We start from the raw sequence: 21,710 nt of genomic DNA, 5'->3' as shown, positions 1-21,710 counted from the left end.
AAGGATTTTAATTATTCCATTAGCTGTGAACACTTGCAGAAGAAACTACAAGCTGCTTACGTATAGAGCCCATCATATATAACAGCTTAGGGTATATTTTCTGCACATTGAAAATACAACTTTTAATCAAAAGGAAAATCAGCGAGAGGTACAGACTGCTAATGTAGCTGCAGTGAGTAACAACTGAAGGCAGTACTTAGGGTCAAATTTAGACTCAGATCAAGCACGTGAAGTTTATTATCCCTATTGTTTCTATGACAGAAAAGCCTAGAGGCAGCAAATGAAATAAGGGTTTACTGTGCAATGAGCGAACATATGGTTATAGGCAGTCTCCACGCCAAATACAGAAAATACTGGCAAAAAGTGGCAGTGAGGTGAAAATAACTCAATCAAAATTAAATTGAAGGTTAACAGCTGATGAGAAAAACAGCCTTGCTACTGGACTTCAGATTGATTGTGGCCCTTATTCTCTAGCTGACATTTTATACAACACAAAAACACCCTACTTGCTGCAACAAAGTCTGGCTGGCAGTGAGAGCTTGTAAAAGGCCATGACTGGAAAGCAAAAGCTAGTACCTATCAGGGTCAATGTTGCATGCTTTGGCAGAAGGCTTACATAACACTTGCACACTAAGTTTGAGTTCCAGCCACCTCTTGAATTCAGGAGCAGAAAGCAGTCCAAAAAATTAAAAAAAAAAAAAAAAAAAAAGAAAGTGCAGAAACTCAGGAAGTGCTCTGTTTGAAAGATGCAGTTCCTGGATTCCTGCAAATCATCATATGGGAAATTAACAAAAAGCCCTGTTCCCTGTGAAGGCCACTAAAGCTGCTGAATCCGATTCAAGAGTAAATTATATGGAGAGAATTAATCAGAGTCCCAGTGTCCATTTATAAACTGGAATAATTCAAATTCAGCCTTAAACCTGCTGAGCCAGATACTCCAATGCCATAAAACTGCCCTGGCTGCTAGAGTGCTGCTGATTTGTAGCAGCTGAAAACCTGGCCCAGCAGCTGTCTATCTCATGGCTTTACTCTGAACAGGGTCACCTTCCACGTAGCCTCAACAGCAACAACCAAAATCCTTAGCATAATAGCAGAGTTCCTAATGGCTAAGCCTACATGAGCTAATCCGTTCTTCAAAACAGAAGACTGCAGTGTGGGAAATATCTCTCTAGTGATGCTCTATAATCACACTTTCAGTTTATAGTATTAGCTTTCAAAAGCAACTACCACCTTTCTACAAGTCAGCACTGCGTCCTGACACCATGTTTCCGGATGAAGCACTGAAGAGGGCAGACAGCGCATACTCACTGGTGAGAAGAACACTCATTTTTAGGCAATTTTACCAAGTAATTTTAACACAGGTGCCCTACTACTCTACTACGGACAGCCAATAAACTGGTTTATTAATTGGCCTAACTATACCATCAAGTGTTGTTTTAATGTTTGCCACCCGTTCCTACTAATGCTCAATGCTCTCAATGCTCACGGAAAACTTGCATTTTAACAAGGGAAAAAGTGACTGTTTTAGACTAGGTATAATACACAGTATTTTCTTTGAAGTCGTGGCAATTAATGTGAAATAGAAGAATATGGAAGGTGACATAGTAGAGAATAATTTCTTAAGAGCCAAAGGCTTCAAAACTCTTTTTGGTATTGAATCATAGACTAATTCAGGTTGCCAGGGACCTCTGTAAGTCATCTAGTCCAGCTCCCGCTCAAAACAAGGCTAACTTCAAAATCAGATCAGATTGCTCACAGTCCTGTCCACCTGACCTATAAGTATTTCTGAGGATGGAGGTTTCACAGCCTCTTTGGGCACCTACTGCAGAGATTAAGCACTCTCTTCTGGAATAGCAATCAATGCGGGAGAGCCTCAGATCTAAAAGTACACAGTCCTCATCCTGTAACTGATCCACACTTTATTTTCCAGCTAAATGGGAATTCTGAGCACAAAAATCACAGATTTGCATTGTGGACATTAAGGCACTGATACTTGTGTTTAAAGTGTCATACTAATAAGCTTATCTGCCAGCAGGGTAGTCAAGCATGGTACCTCTCTCATGCCTAAGAAAGCTCACCTGTACAAGTGAAGCCATCCCCAGTATAACCTTCTTTACACAGGCAGCGATAAGAGCCCATTGTATTCTTGCAGTCAGCATGTGGGCTGCACATGTGTGTTCCATTGGAGCACTCATCCAGATCTTTAAAAAAATAAAACAAAACAAAAACAACAAAAACAACGTTAAAAACCTACACCATTAATACAAACTTTAAATAACGTATGGCACACAGAAGCTCTACTTTAAATAATCTTCCATAATAAAACGCACACATATGCGGGGTCATCTGACTGGAAAAGCAGGCACAGCTCATTTGCAACCCAGTAAAGCTGTCTGACAAGATAACTGTGAATGACGAAGCCACAGGGCACTTGTCAAGCTAAAGCGCTTTCAGGAGGAGTATCGAGAGACCTCTCCCTGCCTCCCATGAGCCACGAGCCCACATCACAGACACTCACTGTCTCTTTCCATGGGCTAGTCCATTTCCACCATCTTACCAGCCAAATAGGAGACAACGCTGATTTCATAGTTAGTACGGTGGAGAATTTGTCCTCCACTACACAATGTTAAATTGACCTGATAAGGATGATAACGCTTTGTTTTCTCAATTTGTAGGTGTAGTATTGCTTTTTTAAAACCGCTCGGACCCAGTTTTGGTCAGACCTTAGAAATACATATTACTGTGTATGATCCTCACCTGTGCATTTGATACCATTTCCAATCCATCCAGGGCTGCAGCTACATTTGAAACTTCCCGCTGTATTTGTACATATGGCATGTCTATCGCAGTTATGGGCTCCAATTTCACACTCATTGATATCTGCAAAAACATGGATACGTTTGAAGACCTTATAGGTCAAACTTTCTGCTGTCCTGATAACTGATACAGGAATTTCTCAAGAAAGACAATACAAACATGAAAGCAAGTCTGCATTTCTTTATAACATGACATTTGCAAATGAAGCAGAAGAGAAATAAAATCACAATGAAGAAATGCAAATAGGCATTTAGCACACTTCAAACATGCCCTACTATCTGTAACATGGCCTACTACCTGTTTGTCTGCTAGGTACATAAAGCAATACATCTGCTGCAGCTCACCCCAAAGCCTTGGTAACTTTTATCATGGAAGGAGGAAACTAATCACTTAGGATTTCTCTCTCTTTTTTTAACTGGTGCATTCAGAAAGAGCATGACGGCATAGCCTTTGGGAAGAAGCGGACTAGCATCCACAAGGATTACTGCTGCAGGTGTTCAGCACCCTGGGATGTAAGCCTTTCAGGCAGCTTTAGAGTAGACTGAGGGCCAAATTTGATGACTAAGAGCTAGTATGAAGACCTGTGCTGCTCTACCAACAGAGACACACCATTACCATTTACCAGCTTGTATCTGGAACTTATCTTAACATGTCTGAGGGACAGAAGGCAACTTTCCTTTCTGCCTACCCTGGAGTCCACGCAGAGGACTAAGGTTGCTCTGCAGTGCCTGGTTTGCTAAGAGGTCCTGGAGGCGACTCTGCTCCCTGAGGACTCCCAGAACACTGTGCTCCACATCCGCCACCGTACTAGGAAGAATGCTGATGAGTATCAGCATGGCACCACCTGCAAACTCCTCCTAGGTTTATCCCCAAGCAATTAAAGCCAGGTTCTGCTTTGCTAGAGACGGTGTAGAAGGTGGAGAACGGGTTGTACTCCTTTATTTAACACACTGGCTGACGGAAGCCAAGCTCACCAGGCATGCAATTTATTAAAAACTCAGGAAACCTAAACACAGCGGAAAAAACTTATCAACCTAGCAGATAACAGGCAGCAAGTCATCCAGTCTTCAACATATGCATTCTTGCCAGTAAATTCTATTTCAGCACTTGTGATTTTTCACCTTATTTCGATTCTCAAGCAATGTCAACATGTATGGACAGGGGAGAAAAAAATGAACGCCGTTCTTCCATGTCACAAAACAATACTAATGCTTCACATAAGCACTTGGAGAATATATAAACAGACAAAGTTTTAAGAAATTACTACCAGTAACTAAAACAAGACCTGCAGGAATTGCCTCACACTGCTGAGCCGTGGATTTTACAGTGTTTTCTGTAACCCAGCTCTCTCTGTGTTTTGGTTTTACTTCCACGCAGGATGTAAACTATCTAGAATTCACATCAAGCCACTTAGTATTTATATCACTTTTTCTCAGCCCTCCCAGATGCCTTTACTGTTACAGTAGGCCAAATCAACCTATTCTGTACAACACTGATGGAAAGGTCAAAAGCTTGGCGCAATTCACCTACTGTGCTATCTAAAAACAATTAGCCCTTTAATGAGGGCAAGGGAGAGGAGCCATAAGGGAAAGTGTCCAGGTAGCAATTTAGCTGTTTCCTTTGTGACCCTTTCTTAGGTTGTCTGCCAGCCCTTCTTTAGACAGAAGGCCATATATGCTCATTTATGTGTAAGCCCAGTATATTTTGTCCTTTCGCAAAGGCTACCTGTGATTCTGAGAAGCAGATAACACACATTTTTCATCCTACAATTAAATTCTCAAGTTCAACAATTGCTCAAACACACTGGATCTTTTTCTACGCCTATGCAGTGTAATTGCATCCAATTTTACTTTTCTGGTTTTCTTTCTAAACGAGACATTGCTCTGAATCAGAAGTCCAGACATGAATATTCCCATAATTTTAATGCTAAAGTCTAGATACAGATCTAAATCTGGCAGCTGGAATCTACTATTAATAATGCCAACTGCACCAGCAATCCCGAAAACACGCAAATGGACACTTACTTTTTAAAACTTAAAAAAAGGGTCAAGAGCAGATAATCTTAGAGCATATTTGCCTTTAGCATGTGCAGAAACTCTGAAGAAGATAACATCACCCTAAACAGGAAACTGGTGTCTGTTAAAAACCTTAAGGGTGGTCAGAAAAAAACTCATTTTGGCTTGGGCTGAAGGGAAAGACTAGAAAGAATTTCTAGAGGTCAGTTACAGTATACATTGACATAAAACGCCCAGGCAAACACTCTATATTTTAACCTTACATGCTTTTAAAAACCAAACTGTTAAACCACTGCTAACATTAAAATTGCAGTGTGTCTGATGATTTGATGCTTTAAAACATTCAATTGCATGCTTCCTTATACCACTGGAGCACAACAGAACAACACGAAATCATCAGCTGGGATACTTCTGCCAATGATTTTTTTAATCACCAGCAATCACAGACAGAAACTTGCATGCAATAACTGTGTTGCAATGAAGTCATGTGAAGATAAAATTTTAAGTTCTACAATTTTTAGTTCTACATAAGTGCCCATGGACTCCGGCCCAGCTCACAGTGACCCACTGACACTTTGAACCCTGTTGACGTCTCTTGGGAGAAGAGCAGTGCTGTGACAGAGGTGCTGCAATTGCTGCACGTTCTCACGGCTCGCGAGCTGACTGCATCCCCCCGCAGTGGCCATCTGTGCCTCCCAGTGGCTGTCTGACACACGCACTTGAAAACCTGGACTCTTTTGTGAAAATTGTGAGCAAAAATCTATATCAAAGCAGAGGTATTTATAACGGGATCAACTTTCTCAGATATCATCCACTGAAATGCCACTCCACTTGCTTTGAACAAAATCCTTCTCAGCTTTTGTCCGGGGGGCGGGGGGGGATCAATAGATTTCACCGCTTTTTGCCTGGGTAAAGATCAAGTAGGGAATGCAAAATGTATTTCCTAATACCACCTATGCTTACAGGGATGTTGCAGGGCTTATTTCACTGATGCATATAAAGTGCTTTCAGATACTTTGATGAAAGCTGATTGAGGCATATAAAACTCCACCACCAGCTTCACCCCAGACTTTACTTATTTTCAAAGCTATCTGCACTTAACCCAGATTTTGTTTTGCTATAATCCCTATTCTTTCCTTTCATCATATAGCTGAGTTATAAGCCTAAATTTATTACACTGCAATTATTTCCAAGGCAAAAGAGATCACAGACCAAACACAGTCCTGTGTAAACGGGGCAGTGAAATCAGTGGAATTTATGCCTGCTTATACTGGAGCTTAATATGGATTTATGATACCATAAGTATTGAATTATGACTTCACAGAATGAAACAAAACGGAGAAGCTGAGCTCTGCAAGGAAAAATTAATTCAACATCAATATCTTCAATAAGAGTCCAGACTGTCTACATGGCAGTACAAACAGCACTACCCTCTTCAAATAGCTCTATCTGTTTCCATGTAATTGTTTGAGAAGCAAGGCATTACTCAGTCTGAGTAAAGGTATCATGACCCAAAGAGCACGGAGGATGACACTACACAAATCAGGGTTTCTGCTCCACAGTGGCCTATTCTCATTGACTTCAGTGGGATTTTCATTAAAGAGTAAAGGAGTGAGTCACTGATTTATATCAACCTTCCCCTTCTGCCTCAAGTATGAGGCTGTGACAAGCCAAGGAAAATAAAGACATTCCAGTGCGAGACTGACACTGCATCCTCAGCTGGTCCCGTTGTGCCCCAGTCCTGCTGCACACATGTTCTCAACTGTGTAATTGCACAACTCCCATTAATACTAAGGGAGTTGTCTGCCTACAACAGATGAGAATACGCGTGATAAATAATATGCAGATCTGACATCATAAAATTCCAAGCACTATGGGGAAAAAAAACTGTCAGTCACCATAGTTTGTTGGCTCTTTCTGTTCTCTTCTCCGGACAAATATTTTTTTCTCTCAAGCCTTTGGCAATTAATAAAGTGTCTCTCCCATTAATCACAGAGGCACAAGTTTTTAGAGCTGCGGATGTGCAGCAAAAATACATACTTCATATACACCTGTGAGGCTGGCACTCTGCTTGCAAACGTGGCAACTGAATGAAAGAAATAACCAGCCAGTATCTGCAGGGTGAATCCCTGTGCAGTCTGTAAGTGTAGTATTAAAAATCAGCCAGAGAACAGCACAGGGATAAGTCACTGTATGCTCACCTACATGGTGGGAATATCCAAGTCATTCCTCTGCATTTGAACAGAATGAGAGTGAACAATAACCCACGAAAATTCACACATTCATCACATGCCATAAAGGTCTCAAAGTACTGTACTACTCACATGTTCTACTAAGTTTCACTGGGGCTTAGACAGTCCATAAGGATGCCAGTCGAAGTGTGAATTTAATTCAGTCTCTGCCTCTGCATAATTCTTTGTCAGGAATTATGCAAATCCCCTAAGCGTTTTCTGATTTTTCAAGTTTTTTTTAGTGCACTCGGCATATCTGTGCATTTTATCAGACTGGCGTGCCACTGGTTTTTCAAGCCTGGGCCCAATTCCCACAGGGCAATTCGTCCGCTGGAAGTCACAAGGCGTTTCCTTTTCCCAGGTCGCTGCCCACATAATCAGGTGAGTAAAAGGAGGCACAAGGAGGGAATGGTTTTTAGAAAGGAGAAGATCGTGAATTTCAACTTCGCGCTCATCCAAGCAGAAAAATATCTGGAAAAATTTCTCTATTTGAGCTCTATACCTGTAAAATTGTTTTCTCTTTTGGAATCACTCTTGGATTTTATTCACCATACTGCACTGTAAGCACCTCTCAGGGTTTCACATGGGGCAATTCAGTTCTTTGCCTGATCCATGTTTACGTCATCAGCCTGGGGCGCAGCGTGTTATTGCTGGACAGACGCCTACTCACAACGCACTCCTTCTGTAATAACCCCATTTGGCGGGCAGCATCTTAATATTACTATCTTTTGGTATTTGGCCTGACACAGCCAGCTCCCAATTTCATAAGGGGAAATATATTTGTTTCACTGATATCAGAACTCTCTTGTGCCATCAGACTGAGGCACCGTATATTATTAATGGCCAGAAGCCAAAGGCAGGGGAGAGAGAGGCAAGCTTCAAAATGCAGCACGTTGTACAAGCTACAAAATGTTACAGACCTGCTTCTGAGTGTAAATTATACGGCTCATCTCTTCCTCTTGCCACACCAGCTTACTTTCTCTCCCCAGCCATTTTGCTTTTAGCCATGCAAGGACCCAGCAGTGTGCACTCACTGTTCCTCTATCCATAATCACCACCATTACTGGATGACTGCAAGCAGCGTTTCGCTTTTTAACCCCATATCCCATACCAAGGCCCCAGCAGGACACCTTCCACAAGCCTTTCTTCGCTCAGCATCAGTGGGGCCCTCACAAAGGCAGCAGGGCAGAGCCTAGCCCCGGCCCTCCAGTTCCCAGAGCTTGCCGGGGAGAAGCCCAGCTGACTTTTAGAATACATCTAGTTTTGATACAATGAAAACGTATCAAAATGCCCCAAAATTCACCTCATGTCCAAGCACTGCTTCAACAGAAATGAACAAGAGGGCTGCGTGGACAGCGCTAACTGGCTAAGATGGATGGGGGAGGCCAGAATAGAATTTCTTCCTCTGCAAAAATATTAGAGCTAGTAAAGCTAAGGCTCTATGTCAACAGTGAAATATTGCAAACTTACAGGCAATGCTCCAGAGCGGTGATGAATCACAAAATGCAAGTGCCAATACAGGATTTTGTCTCTGCACTAATACATCTATACTTTATTGACAGAAAAAGCAGAAACAAGACATTTATCATAAAGCTGGGCAATCTGGAACTGGGATAGGGGAAAACACTGCAATCTTTTCTCTAGTGGCTACATACCATTGCCTGCCTACAAAAGTCTAAAATGAAGTGCCCTAAGCCAGTCTTGCAAAAGGTTGCTCTGTGAATGGAAATTAAACCATCTGTACCACATTGCCTAGGAAATCTGCAGCTACAGTGTATATTTTTGCATAAAACATCTTTAAAATTTATTTTTGTTCCTAAACTCTGTCCGCATTCTTACTGAGAACCAAGGAGGTGGGGGGAACTAACATCTGTGTGGGATGGGAATGTAAGTCAGTGGGTGGATTCTGAATACTGTTAAATGATTGGGGAGAAAAAACATGTTTATTTGTTAAAATGGAAACAATCAGTAATGACAAGGGAGCTGAAATATTTAGACAAAACTGTAATGGAACCCAGAGGACATTATTTAGCTGTTCTCATGAAACAGAGAACCTCCCATTCAAAGCATTGTAGACATTTTTGTAATTTTTTTCCAACAAGAGCTACTAAAAACTATGGATGCTTTTGATCTGTCTGTAAGTCAAGAACTGCACGCTGGTGTCAAGGTGCTGGTTGGTAGGGTCCCTCCAGAAGAACAGAGTTGAAGGATGCTCTCATGGGTCTCCAGTATCTGGGCCTGGGAACTTCAGCTGCGGCACTAAGACTGAGCAAAAACGGGGCAGGGAATTCCAAGGTCCCCACCAGTATGTCAGGCTTTTTAAAAGGTAGTATGTGAGAATCTGCAAACTGCAGCCACAGTGGGAACTGCATCTTAAACTTTGGTCCCTACACACAGTTTCTTCAGTATGAAACTAAGCTAGGAAGTTCCTGCACTGCTCCCTTCATTTCCTGAAGAGTTATTTATCTCCAAATGATTCTGGTCATTTGAGTACAGTCCTATCTCAGCTGTTTCAACACAACTGATACTTCACCTTTTTGTCTTGAACCACCAGCCCTTTTCAAACACTGAGCTCCTCTACAGCATCTGCTGTGACTTAGAGGTGTCCTGGTGGTTTTTGAAGTGACTATGGCTTCTGGTGAGTGCCATCCTCCTAGTGACACCTGCATATAGCTGAGAAGAGCAGAAGATGGGCTGAGGAAAAGATAAAGGTGGTGGTGGGAAGAGCACACATGGCAGATGGCATCTGTCCAGAAGGCTGGGCTTAGCTCGATAAACAGTATTGCTTGGGAAATTTGTCACTACCTTTTGTCACGTGCTGCCAAAATGGTGGCTATTGCCAGATACTTTCCCAGAAGCCATACCTCCAATTCTTTGCCTCCAGGACCTTTTTTTTTTAAAAAAAAAAAAAAAATCTTTCTGCCTTGTAATAGTTGCTTCGTATTTCCTAACTGTTCCTGACTATCACTCTTCACACTGAGTGTGATAGCTGTGCCATGTGTAACTGATCAGCACAAGGGTTTTCAGGTCTACAGAACTGAAGACCTTCACATAAGTTAGAACAGAAACAAAGAACATTGAAATGTTGGTCTGTAGGGTACAATTCGGGATTTCTTGGATTCAGATCAGTTCATATGGAAGTCAAAGGCAGCTGTTACTAATGTACAACCATTCGTCCACAGTCCGACGCACAAAGTACAACTCCAGCTCTCAGATTGTTCTATGAGAGCCGTAAAAAAACAGCTTCATATATTTGGGGCACTTACACAATTATACTACTAACTCCGTACAATAAGGGCAGACTAAGAATAAAAGTTTGTCTCAAAAACATTGCCAGAAACATGTTTACCCTAAGTCTACATTAAAAATTATATTAAACATATGTTTGCATTCATATTTTGGGCAAAGCCTAAGACTATCAACACCCTGGCTCAAGACACCAGCACTAGCATTATTAACGTCATGCCCTCTGAGCCTGTGTATTTGAATCTCATTTCTGTTAACTGGCAATACATGAAATAATGCAAATTCTGATTTTGCTGAAATATGTCAATATAATGTAGTTGGGTAGCTGTACTGTTGCCACTTTTCAAAAACTGAAAACATACTTTAGAACATATCGCAATCCATTTGTATTTGCCAAAACAACAGTTGGAACAGATACCTGTCATTTGCATGCACAGTATATACCGTTAACTAATCCAAACCCTCGGTGGTCCTCAGTAGTCTGTCAAGTTACAGCAAATAGCTTGTTTTGTTCTCTTACATCAACAACACTATGACAAGGCCAATTTTGCTTTCAATCGACATTTTGTCACTTGTTTCAATAGAAGCAGCAGCATCAGGCTGAATATACCACAGAAGTTCAGCAGAACACAAGCTCAGCAAATTTGGAAAAGACAGATAACATTTAACACAAGTAAGCCAAAAGAAGCACAGTGAGAGGAAGTTTTGAATGCTAGAGAGAAGGGCATGCAGAATCACAAGCTTAACTAAAAGTTGATTATTAACTTTAAAACATACCTGTGCAACCAGTTGTGCCTTTCTTGCCTGAATATCCCATATCGCAATGACAGATAAAAGAGCCTTTTGTATTCTCACAGGTTCCACTCAGACAGATGTTTGGATGTAGATCACACTCATTAACATCTAATAAAATATAATTCGACATTTATTTAATAAAATTCTTAGAAGTAACTCGCAGAATCTCTGAAATATGATGTTTTGGTACAAAAATGGGTCTACATATGCAGCAGAAAACTAATTAGGTTAGGATTTAACACTGCCATATTACCATACCTTCATTAATACATCCTGAATTCCAACTTTCCTTAAAATAGAGAGACTCAAATACAACAGTATTATCCAAAGAATGAATATGTCTATTCATTCTTGCTTTCTATCTATACATATGCGTATGTACACTTATATATGCATACACATACATGCATACATTATCTAGTTTTGCACAGACCTTTCTCCTCACAGACGCTCCAGATTTTTAGTTTAAATGTGAACATTTGTTTTTGGAGTCACACTGCGCCTTGACTCCCATATTTTCTCCTACCAACACACAGCACTCACGCATAGTTTTGTCTTATTGACAAGTTTATATCAGCACTGGTGTTTTATCTTGCTAGAAATTTTCCACAGTGTCACCCAGTAGCAGCTCCCTTCTGCAAACCCTCTGTGATCTGAGCTGCATAAAAGCTCACTGACAGAGGGTGCAAAGAAATGACACTATAGCTCATCCTGTTTGCATCCCAATCTGCCCTGGGGCTCTACAGAGACATACAGAAATTACATCTACAGTTGATAAATATAGGCTGTGCAATGGGGTTATTCCGATGGTCTGGTGAGCAAGATAAGGCGCAAGAGCAATGCTTTTTAAATATCATTTGCCTTTTTGGAGGTAGTGCCTTAATGAATCATTTTTCCTTAGTTAAGGCAGATTAAGAAAGATGTACTTTCACTTGCCTATGCAAGTCTTCATGTCTTCAGATGCCATGAATCCGTCATAACAAAGACACCTGTATTCTCCTGGAATGTTTGTGCACTGGCCTCCATCACAGATGTTAGGATTGTCTTCACACTCATCGATATCTACAGGGAAAATTCAGATTAATATATGTTTTAGAGAGATTAACTGTATGGGATGCAACCAACTACTCTGAGAAGCATGATGAAGATTAAATCCTTGCAAATAACTGAACGGTACAGTGCAAAATTAGCTTGGCGGGTAGGCTCCCCATCTCCTGGTAAAGTCACTGGCAAACATTCCTCTCTGACTCCAATGGGAGCAGGAACCAACACTGTAGGTATAAAAGTCATTGATGGAAAAAAATGCAAAACTTTTGTCCCACCACATGACCACATACAATTGGAGATCCTTGGATAAAGTCCACAACTGCTGATGCCAATGGAAGTTCTGAAGTTAAATTCAGTGACAAAAATATCAGACTTTACAGAGGATAAAAATGTCATCTTACATGTGGAATACCTCTATAAGCCTTAAGAGTTGTGACAAACTAGAAATACAGAGTTGAGCTCATGATGGGAATGATTACAATACAAACATTTATTTCGCTAAGAGATTTTATGTTTTCTTAGCATTTCAGCTTACTGGCTGGCCCAGCCATATACTTACATCGTCTAGCATGTAAAAGGTTTCATCAGTTCACAAAACTGGCCGTCACTGATTGGGGCTGAGTTGCAGAAACAGACACTATTACATTAACGTAGCCATGCCTTTCAAAGTCCCTGGGGTTATGTTAGTGCTTCTTAACTTTCATAGAACTCCTAGAATCCTCCTGTGTCAGCACCAACATGTACCAGCAAGAACAAAAATTAAAAACTCAGTGATTCCATGGGAAAAAAATCAGCACAAAAAGGACAAGATTCAAGAATACCCTCCAAGAGAAAGGGTGTAACTCATTATTGAACTGGTCTATTGTGGATTGTAGTAATTATGCAGCTGCAGAAAATGAACTCACTTTAAGTTAAAATCTTATGGTCATTATTCTTCTATATTTCTAGCAGCTAGCCTTTCTCTGGATACACAGCTTCTGCAAGCAAGAAGGCTGACCAATCCCTATTCATCTTAATGAGCAAATAATGCTGGCAAGGACATTAGCCTGGAAATGTTGATTTACAAAGGAATTTGAATTAACATGCAAAATTAAGCTCTAGAAATGGGATAATAACCACAGAAATAAAGAACTTTATTTACTAGCTTGCCACTGTACTGATTTCACAGCTAGGGGAAAACCAGATGACAAAGAACCTGTTGTTTCTCCTAACTGAGCTATTATTTATGCATAACCTCACCAATTCAAACCTGACCTACTACTGAACTGAACAAATTCTTACCAGTTAAATTATCAAGAAACATATTCCATAATAGCTTCTACCCATGTGTGATGTTAAAGATAAAAGACATGTTTACACAGAGAAAAAACTGAAAATGTGAAATAGGTGTTTCACATACTCAGGTCACAGTGCTACTAAATCATGTACAGGGTACAAACGTACGACACAATAAAACAGACGCTGACTTATTATTTTTCAGTAGATTTGGGTATAGGTCAAAATTGTGGCATACAGATTTTGAATATTCATCATATATTTATATAGAGAATTAACGTCTCTTCAAGAGAAGGAGGTAGCATTTTTAGATACTAAAAGGGTGGTGAAAGTGGCCCTTCACAAATCCAGATATATCCTTAGGTAGACTTTGACCTGACATTCAAAGGTGTCTGGCACTTTCCGCTCTCGGTGCACGACAGACATGCAGATACCTAGCTGGTATCTTGCTATGCAAACTGTAGGAAAAAATCTGACTAGGATTTAATCACTATTTTTTGTACTTAATTAATTATAGCTACAACCATTTCTGAATATGCTCAGATAGATCTGTACTAATACTGAAAATCAGGTATTTCATCCTTCAGATCTCAAATACTGACAATATTTCTTCTTAATAGGATTTTATTCATTCTCGTATTTTATAAAAAATATCCAAGTCAAATATGGTAAACAGGAAACACCACAGTTTCTCTGTAAGTACAGAACTGTAACACTATGAAATGGCTTTGGAAAATTGGGTAAAATTGATCTTTTAGATTTGGGATAGTAACCTGTCAATCCATCACACTAGTAGCTCCTCATAGACGCAACAGGGTGGTTTACATTACTGAGTTTTCAGCACTGTGTTGGACTGTAAGGCACCTATTTAGTACACTGCTTTAATTTGCGTTTGGCGTTGAGTATATCAATATTCGTATTGAAGTCAGCAAACTTATTTAAACATGCTTACGCGTTGACTATTGCATCCAAGTCTTTCTAACGAGAAAGTAAGAAAGTCAATAGGTAATAACAATATTTAATAGCTGGCCTATGAAAGAAATTCTGTTTTTCAGAGTCAAGGCTGGATATAAATGTGTGAAAAATTATAATTAAATTCCAATGCTTTCCAGGTAAGATCTAACTACAGACTTCTATGGACATGTTTATGGTCAAGTTAACATGCGGTTAAAAACACTGACAGCCTATCCCCTCACCACAGGTGGCAATTCCCTTCCTTGCCAGGGAAAGCAACTGGTTTCTTACCTTTCCTTTTAACTTTGAAAGGGGAAAGATGCTAGTTTTCTAGTTCCAAAGTTTTTAGTTTAATAGGTGGGAGGGTGCTCTATATGATCCGCTCTATTCTTGGGCTTAGGGATGTCTCTGGGTGGCTAAGGGCAAGTGTGGGTAAAGTAGAAGAGAAAGGTTTCTAGCCAGTACACCTGTGATCCCTAAAACCGCCTAAACATGGACTCGGCTCATTTGATTCCCAGTCAAGTCAAGAAGATGCAAACAGAAAAGTGGCTCAGAGGCCGCCTTCTCAGCCTCTCCTCTCTTCCCTCTCATGCACGTACTCTCACAGCGCTGCCACTTGGGTCCAGATTTTGACTGCTGAACAATTTTGATCAAATGGGGTTTTCTCACATTGAAAAAGTACCCAAAATACGAATGTTGGCAAGCTTTTGTACAAACTTGCCTCTGCTAGAAACTTCACCTAATTCCTGCTGCTAAAGCAAACTATTTCTAATCTAAATATTTTAGGTTTTGATATACTTATGATCAAGGTCAGTCAAATGTGCACTTTTCTAGTTGATTTCTTCCTTTGAAAGAGGGTCAGATGCTTGCTAAAGACTGGCTACTCTACAACACTCTGTAAGCCCTGCAACGGGAGGCAAACTCAATTTAACCATGCTTTAAGGCTCTTTCATCCTGTTGGAATGGTAGCAAGTGGCCTCAGGGTAAATGAGACCCTGGTCAAAGGTCTATAAATATTTACAAATTCTAAATGTGAGCTCTCCCTATTAATTCAGTATAGAAAACTCTTCATTTGTTAAAAGGCAACTCTATTCCAAGGGATTAACCCTGGTAGATTTCTCATGCTCTTCAAGGAGCTCTTGGATGGAATTGGCAAACAGATGGCAAATATTCACATGCCTCAATGGACCAGTGGTTGCAAGAAGTAAGAGAAAAGGAGGGTAGAATTATCTTTTATGTAACCTATGTGGAAATCACCGAGCACAATGACTTACTCATTTTATAAGTCCCAGACTCCCAAAGGAGAATACCCAGCAATTAAACAGCTCTGAGAAATTTCTCACAAACCCTGTTTAGAGTGCGAGAGAGCTGCTTCCTAAGAAAGATTCACACTCTTCAGACTTCAGTTCATGTGAAAGTCATTCGGTTATCAAGTAAGGCAGAATACTTGCATTTGGCTAAACAAACAATTAAAAATAGGAATAATCTTCTATCTTGCTTTAGAGCAGCTGCCACACAATCACAGAGAGGACAATCTGCCCCTTTTTCTAGTATTTTAGTCTACTCTTTCTCCAATCTAAGCATGTAATGCACCTAAAAGGACATCCTGGCTTATGAAGATAATGATTTTTTTCCAATTATTTCCATTTTTTCCGATTATTTCCATTCAGAAGATTATTTCCAATGATTTCAACGTATTTTGGATCTGGACCTAATACAACACCTTAAGGGAGGAAATTTATCTCCTACTGCAAAATCATTGCCTTTTGTTACTAAACTCAGAATGGACTCGTATCCTTTCTGAAATAATGAAGGTAAAATTATTATCGGGAAGGATACTCTATTCCCTTCAAAGCAATTCACTCTGCAGCTGTGAAATTCTATACATTGGAGATGTTCACTTTAGAAAGAACTTCATCTATCCTTCCATACATTAATTAAATATTTTTTCATTTTTATAGAGTATTTGTTATAAAAGCTTTAATCTTAAAAGGCAGCCCATTTTTAAAAGATTGAAATAAACCCATTTCATTAGAAAAGTTCCCCAAATCTCTCTTACCAGTGCATGTCCTGTGGTCTGGCATGAGGGCAAAGCCTTGTTTACAGCTGCATTCATAGCTGCCCTCTGAGTTTGTACAGAAGTTCTCACAGCCACCATTCATTATGCTGCACTCATCAATATCTAAAATGGAGAAAATTAGAGTTAAAATCCACTATACCTCTTTCTTTAAAGCACAATTTAAAGACACGCTCTGAGTCACCTTTCCAAAAGGGCATCAATCCAGCCTCCATACTAGCACACAGATTTTTACAAACTCCTTGAACATGCAGCTGTTTGCAAATACGGACACTGGGATGGATATCAGGCAAACCAGAGAGAGAAAGAGATGAGATTATCTGCAGTTCTCTTTCTACACAGAAAAGTACCACTGTTGGCTTATCACTCTATGCCAGAGGCAACAAAATTATTTGTAAGGATTGAGGAACAAAATTACTTCCTAGGCAGGATTAAAGGCAGTAGATTTTTGCATGCATTTTTGAGGTACAAAACCTTGTATACAAATGAAAGAAAAGAGCGCACAATAGGTGATTCAATCTGATTTTTTAAGAACATGTGGCTTTAAGGAAAAAGTTAATAGAAAGGCCCTATATTTGAGACAATTACAGATGAAATCAAGAAAAATTCAATAGAGCCACATGATCCGATTCCAGAGTCTGTCAGGAACGCTGTTTTTTAATAAAATACAGAACTCAGGATTTAACAAGCTATTGTCTTTTCAGTGATCAAAGTCTTAGGTAACCTAAAATAGTATGCTATTTCACACGTCATGATTGATTCAATAAAGACAGTAAGCTAGCACACAGTTAACCTAAGCATTGGTACAGCTTCATTATTCTCAAGTAATGGGCATGCACACTTTGTTTTTGTGCATGCTGCTCTGACAGACTGTACTAAATTTCTGAATCAGTTATTTTATTAGAACTAAAAATGTCTTTACACAGCTATTAAAAATGAGACAGTTATTTGCATTTTATCTTCTCCATTCACAACAGATCACGTGCAGATTTTGTCCTTACCAATGCAGTATAATTTGTCAGGTGTGGACTGATACCCTGGGTTGCAAGCACATTGATATTTTCCAATCAGGTTGACGCAACGTCCGTTTCGGCACAGACTGGTGCTTAGGTCACATTCATTAATGTCTGTTTCAGAAGAAAGAGGTAGACATTTTAGGTCTGTATGGAAACAATGCTAAAGCAAATATCCTAAGTGCAGGCACAGCACATGGCCAATATATAAAGCTGTGCACAATATCCATTCTGCCTGCATGCCCTACCTATACACGCAGAGATATTTGGCGAGATGTGATGACCTGGAGGACAATCACAACGAAAGCTTCCCTCTGTGTTGATGCAGGTGCCACCTCTGCAGAGAAGGGGATTGCGCTGACACTCGTCAATGTCTGTGAGGAGAAGGGAACACACGTCACTGCAGGGGCCAGAGCTTTCCCACAACAGCAGACCTGAGGACACCTAGGCACTGGACCTCTTGCGACACATCCATGCAACTTCTCCTTACCCAAGCCCTTCTCCATCTGCTGACCCTGCTCCCTCTCTGGACCTCGTGAGACAAGCTCTCCTCCCATGGACCTGATTCCACACTCCACAAAAGTCACAGGATTGCTCCACACTGCCCTGTGCGCGGCCCCTTGCAGCCCCTCTCTGCTTCCATACCCTGCTTCAGCCCCGCATGGACACACACCCCAGGGCAAGTAACCTCCAGGCCTAAGTTCACTTCAGACAAAGAAGTGGGAGGGGCTAGTTGGATAATACAGACCCCAGGAGAATGAGACGGTTTCCGAGTGTGTACAGTCAGGTCCAGCTCGTGTCTGCTCTAAGTAAAGACCATCGCTTGCCTCCCTCTCCATTCCTGCTGAGACCTCCTTCCTTTCTTATACAACCCAAAACTGTTCATTGAAAGGTCTTCACTGGAAGGTGTTTCTTTTGTTTGTATTTTTGTTTTTTTAAGTGTTAAGATCTTTCTAGGTGGCTTTTGCAACTGCCCACTTTCCAAAAAAATTCACATTGCAGTTCCAAGTCACAGCATATCTCTGAGGCTCTGATTTGTATAAGAATTTCTCTGTCTTGACCAAGCCCTTCTCTCCCCATAGTATGCTCCCCATCACGGCACTGTCAGCCCAGATCAGCTTCAATCAGGCTTTTAAAATAACCCTAGCACTTCACAAAACTACTACTACTACTATTGCACACCTCTGGTCTATAAAAAACATACCCATGCAGTTTTTCATCATCATAAATCCACTTTCATAGCCTTCAAAACATTCACATCTAAAATCTCCAGGAGTATTGACACAGATGCCTTGGCCACAAAGATCAGGAGAGATGCGGCATTCATCAATATCTGTAAGACAAAACAACATTTGCAGTGTTTTCAAATCAGTTCAGTTTTTCCTTTTCCAAATCAAAGTTATGAGAGATACATCCATACAGTTTACCTGTGCAATTCCTTTCTTCAGAATCAAGGGCAAATCCACTATCGCATCTACACTTAAAACTGCCAATGGTGTTTCTGCATTTTCCATGGGTACACAGACTGGGGACCATTTTACATTCATTGATATCTAAAAACGAAACAGATAGAGATTAGGTATTCAGTTGTCAAGTAAGCTAGCAAAATATCTTCCAAGAAGGACAGGTTAGTAAAACTCTAAATTCTGCAATAAGAAGTCAACCACAATTATAAATGCAACTTCCCACAGCGTAGCAACAACCGTTATTAAGCAACTCAATTATTATCTTTAACTAAGGATTTCAGAAAAGCTTTACATGGAAGTAAAAATCTTTAACCCTATCTCACAAAACCACATGTGGGGAAACAAATGTAACAGAGCATTCAATTTTCATCTGAACACATGTATCTTTCTCTTACACTAACATAAAAAAGAAAAACCTGTGGAGGCAAAAATGCCTCATCAAATTCAAAGAATTATTTGACAATTTATGGAAAAATCTGATGCAATTTATCGATTTATAAACGTTTAGACCAGTTTTCTTCTTTTGATCTTAAGGATATACAGGAAACTCTGAATTTCAATAAAAGGGGTGGGATGCTCAGCGTACATTTTTGGGGTGAATGTGCATAATGTGGTGCTGGGAAATGGGCGTTGGTCTCTTTCAGTCAGTAAAATAGTGATGGAGTGATCAACCACATCGGTAATGCAAATGCAATTAAGGTTCTAAGGAAGACTGTTCCCTGCAAGGCTATTCAAGTACTGCACAGACTTCCTAGCTCTCCTCTTCTAAGCCCAAAACCTCAAGAAGGAGTCTCTGAGAAAGAGAACAAGATACTGGTAATTTAAGAGTTTGGCATTGTATTTCCTTAACAAGCCATGTTTCTCACTCCGCTTAGCATATACTGTTCGCACCTCTAACAGCGGGGACATATGATGTTATCACTTCATACAAAAACATAGCACAAAAGAACACCGCTGACTTCACAGCTCATTCTTTCTCATGATAATCAACCCTCCTTTTGGAAGCTTTGCATAAATCGATACTGACTTTCACCTAACCACCAATGAGGACACCAGTAAAACTGCCAAGAGCACTTTCTGCCATAAAACAGTATCATCTTATTCTTCCTTTGTCTTGCCAGACTTGATCCACAGCTAACTGAAGTCAACAGTAAGATTTCAGTGGACAGAGGATCAAGACTACAAGGGTGAAGAAAGCTTCCAAAAGAACCACTCTATCTGCTGGTTTCTGATAAAAAGTGTGACTTCCATGAGTCACAGAAAATATAGTGAGCATAAATAAAAGCACGTCACAATTCTTTATGGATAACTAATGGCTTAGCAACTGTTTATAAAAAACTGTTTATGAAATCAACAACAACAATTGTTACTCTCATTTGTATTTTCCCCTCCGTCCAAACTTTAAAGTGTTTAGCTTTGGGGTAACTGACTTCGTTTAAAAACATTCACATCCATTTGCGCTTCTGATATCGTCTGGCTCAATCCCACTGATATCCTGGAAAGCAGGCTTTCAGCGCAGGATGCTAGGGTGTCACTGTGTCATTTCCATTAATGCTGGAAATTTACCAAGCACAGTCAGGACAAGCCTTAGTTTACAGTAAATCCAATTCTGCTAATTTGAACTAACACCCTAGAAACATTTTTCTCTAATAATCTATTACCTCCACAAGAAATTCCCAAATTATTCACCCTTCCTTGTTTGCTCTGCAACAGGGTTGAGGTTAGTGTACCCTGCACAGGTAAGACTTTCAAGACATCCAAATTTGACTGCTCAGTTTGTTCCAGTTCATGCACTATGAGGTGCCAGGTTTTCAAAGCTGTTTCATCAGCCACATACACCACTGCACGCTTCATAGGAGGCAAAGTCAGCAAAGGGGAACAATTTAACCTCTCCAGCAGAGACACAAATTTAGTATTTTGGGGCTGCAGTATTCTATGGTTTTTAATAGCCTGTGATACAGACTAAACGTTCGTGTTTCATTCTGGCATTAATTTCTATAAAATCTAATGGGATTTTCAAGTGTGCCTGAAGGTTACCAAAGTGCCTAATTATCAACAAAATCTTCAAACTCACAGGAATTTACCAAGAAGAGTAAAAGAAAGAGCTAGCAGGATTTGATATCAATGAACCACAAAAACATTACAAACCTTTAGAGAAAGGTTTTCCAGTTATCTCTATTTTAGTAGAGAAGCCTGGTCCTCTTGGACAAAGAGCTTCATACTCAGGTGATCCTTTCAGAGGACACTCCTCACACTCAAAGCCCCACGCTGCACCCACTGAACAGCAGCAAGCATCCATTCGGTGTCGGCCTGGTATTTGTAAGGTGCATTGCTCATCTTCATGCTGCAGGTAGCAACTCTCCAAGCGAATGTCTGTTGGGCAATTGAACAATATGTTGAGAGAGAAAGAGAGAATTTAGTTCACTGCAGAGGAAGCCCTTCCCAGAATCCCTTCACAGGACAGTTTGCTGCGTATCTTTGTAGACTCAGAGGAATGTACCAATGACATTGCATAGATCTTAACAACAAAATATTAACACTAAACTCTGAAAATTAATATTTACAAATGAAGTCATTTTAAAGTTTTCCGTAAAATGGGGTTCAACACCTGAAGTAAACTGTGGATCGGGAGAGGGCTGTAAGCATTACCAGCTTATCAGACCTATATAAGGCCCCTTAATTACTACAAGCTATGTCTTGTCCTGAGAAAAATGCTGTGCATCTACTGTTATAAAAGGGCAAACATGGTTTGCATGGAAGGTGGAGAGCACACA

The 21,710-nt window shown here is 40.2% G+C and overlaps 1 protein-coding gene across 3 annotated transcripts in view; it reads right to left on the bottom strand.

The window, feature by feature from the left end:
- The window catches only part of FBN1 (fibrillin 1), a 164,082-nt gene that overhangs the window by 40,984 nt on the left and 101,388 nt on the right, over positions 1–21,710 (bottom strand). For all 3 annotated transcript variants that reach the window (XR_011143704.1, XM_068958240.1, XM_068958242.1), the window contains exons 24-33: positions 21,085–21,309; positions 18,898–19,023; positions 18,675–18,803; positions 17,719–17,844; positions 17,459–17,584; positions 16,440–16,562; positions 12,041–12,166; positions 11,087–11,212; positions 2,758–2,880; positions 2,079–2,201 (exon numbers count right to left, since the gene is read on the bottom strand). Coding sequence is in view for 2 of the 3 variants with exons in the window: in XM_068958240.1 (XP_068814341.1) it covers positions 2,079–2,201; positions 2,758–2,880; positions 11,087–11,212; positions 12,041–12,166; positions 16,440–16,562; positions 17,459–17,584; positions 17,719–17,844; positions 18,675–18,803; positions 18,898–19,023; positions 21,085–21,309 (1,353 nt within the window). In the remaining variant the exon portion in view is untranslated. The remainder of the gene's footprint in view (positions 1–2,078; positions 2,202–2,757; positions 2,881–11,086; positions 11,213–12,040; positions 12,167–16,439; positions 16,563–17,458; positions 17,585–17,718; positions 17,845–18,674; positions 18,804–18,897; positions 19,024–21,084; positions 21,310–21,710) is intronic.

Source organism: Struthio camelus, chromosome 12 (assembly GCF_040807025.1).
Source record: "Struthio camelus isolate bStrCam1 chromosome 12, bStrCam1.hap1, whole genome shotgun sequence".
In the NCBI taxonomy this organism is placed as follows: domain Eukaryota; kingdom Metazoa; phylum Chordata; class Aves; order Struthioniformes; family Struthionidae; genus Struthio; species Struthio camelus.
Note: the sequence above shows the minus strand (reverse complement) of the source record. Positions and strands in the feature narration are given on the sequence as shown.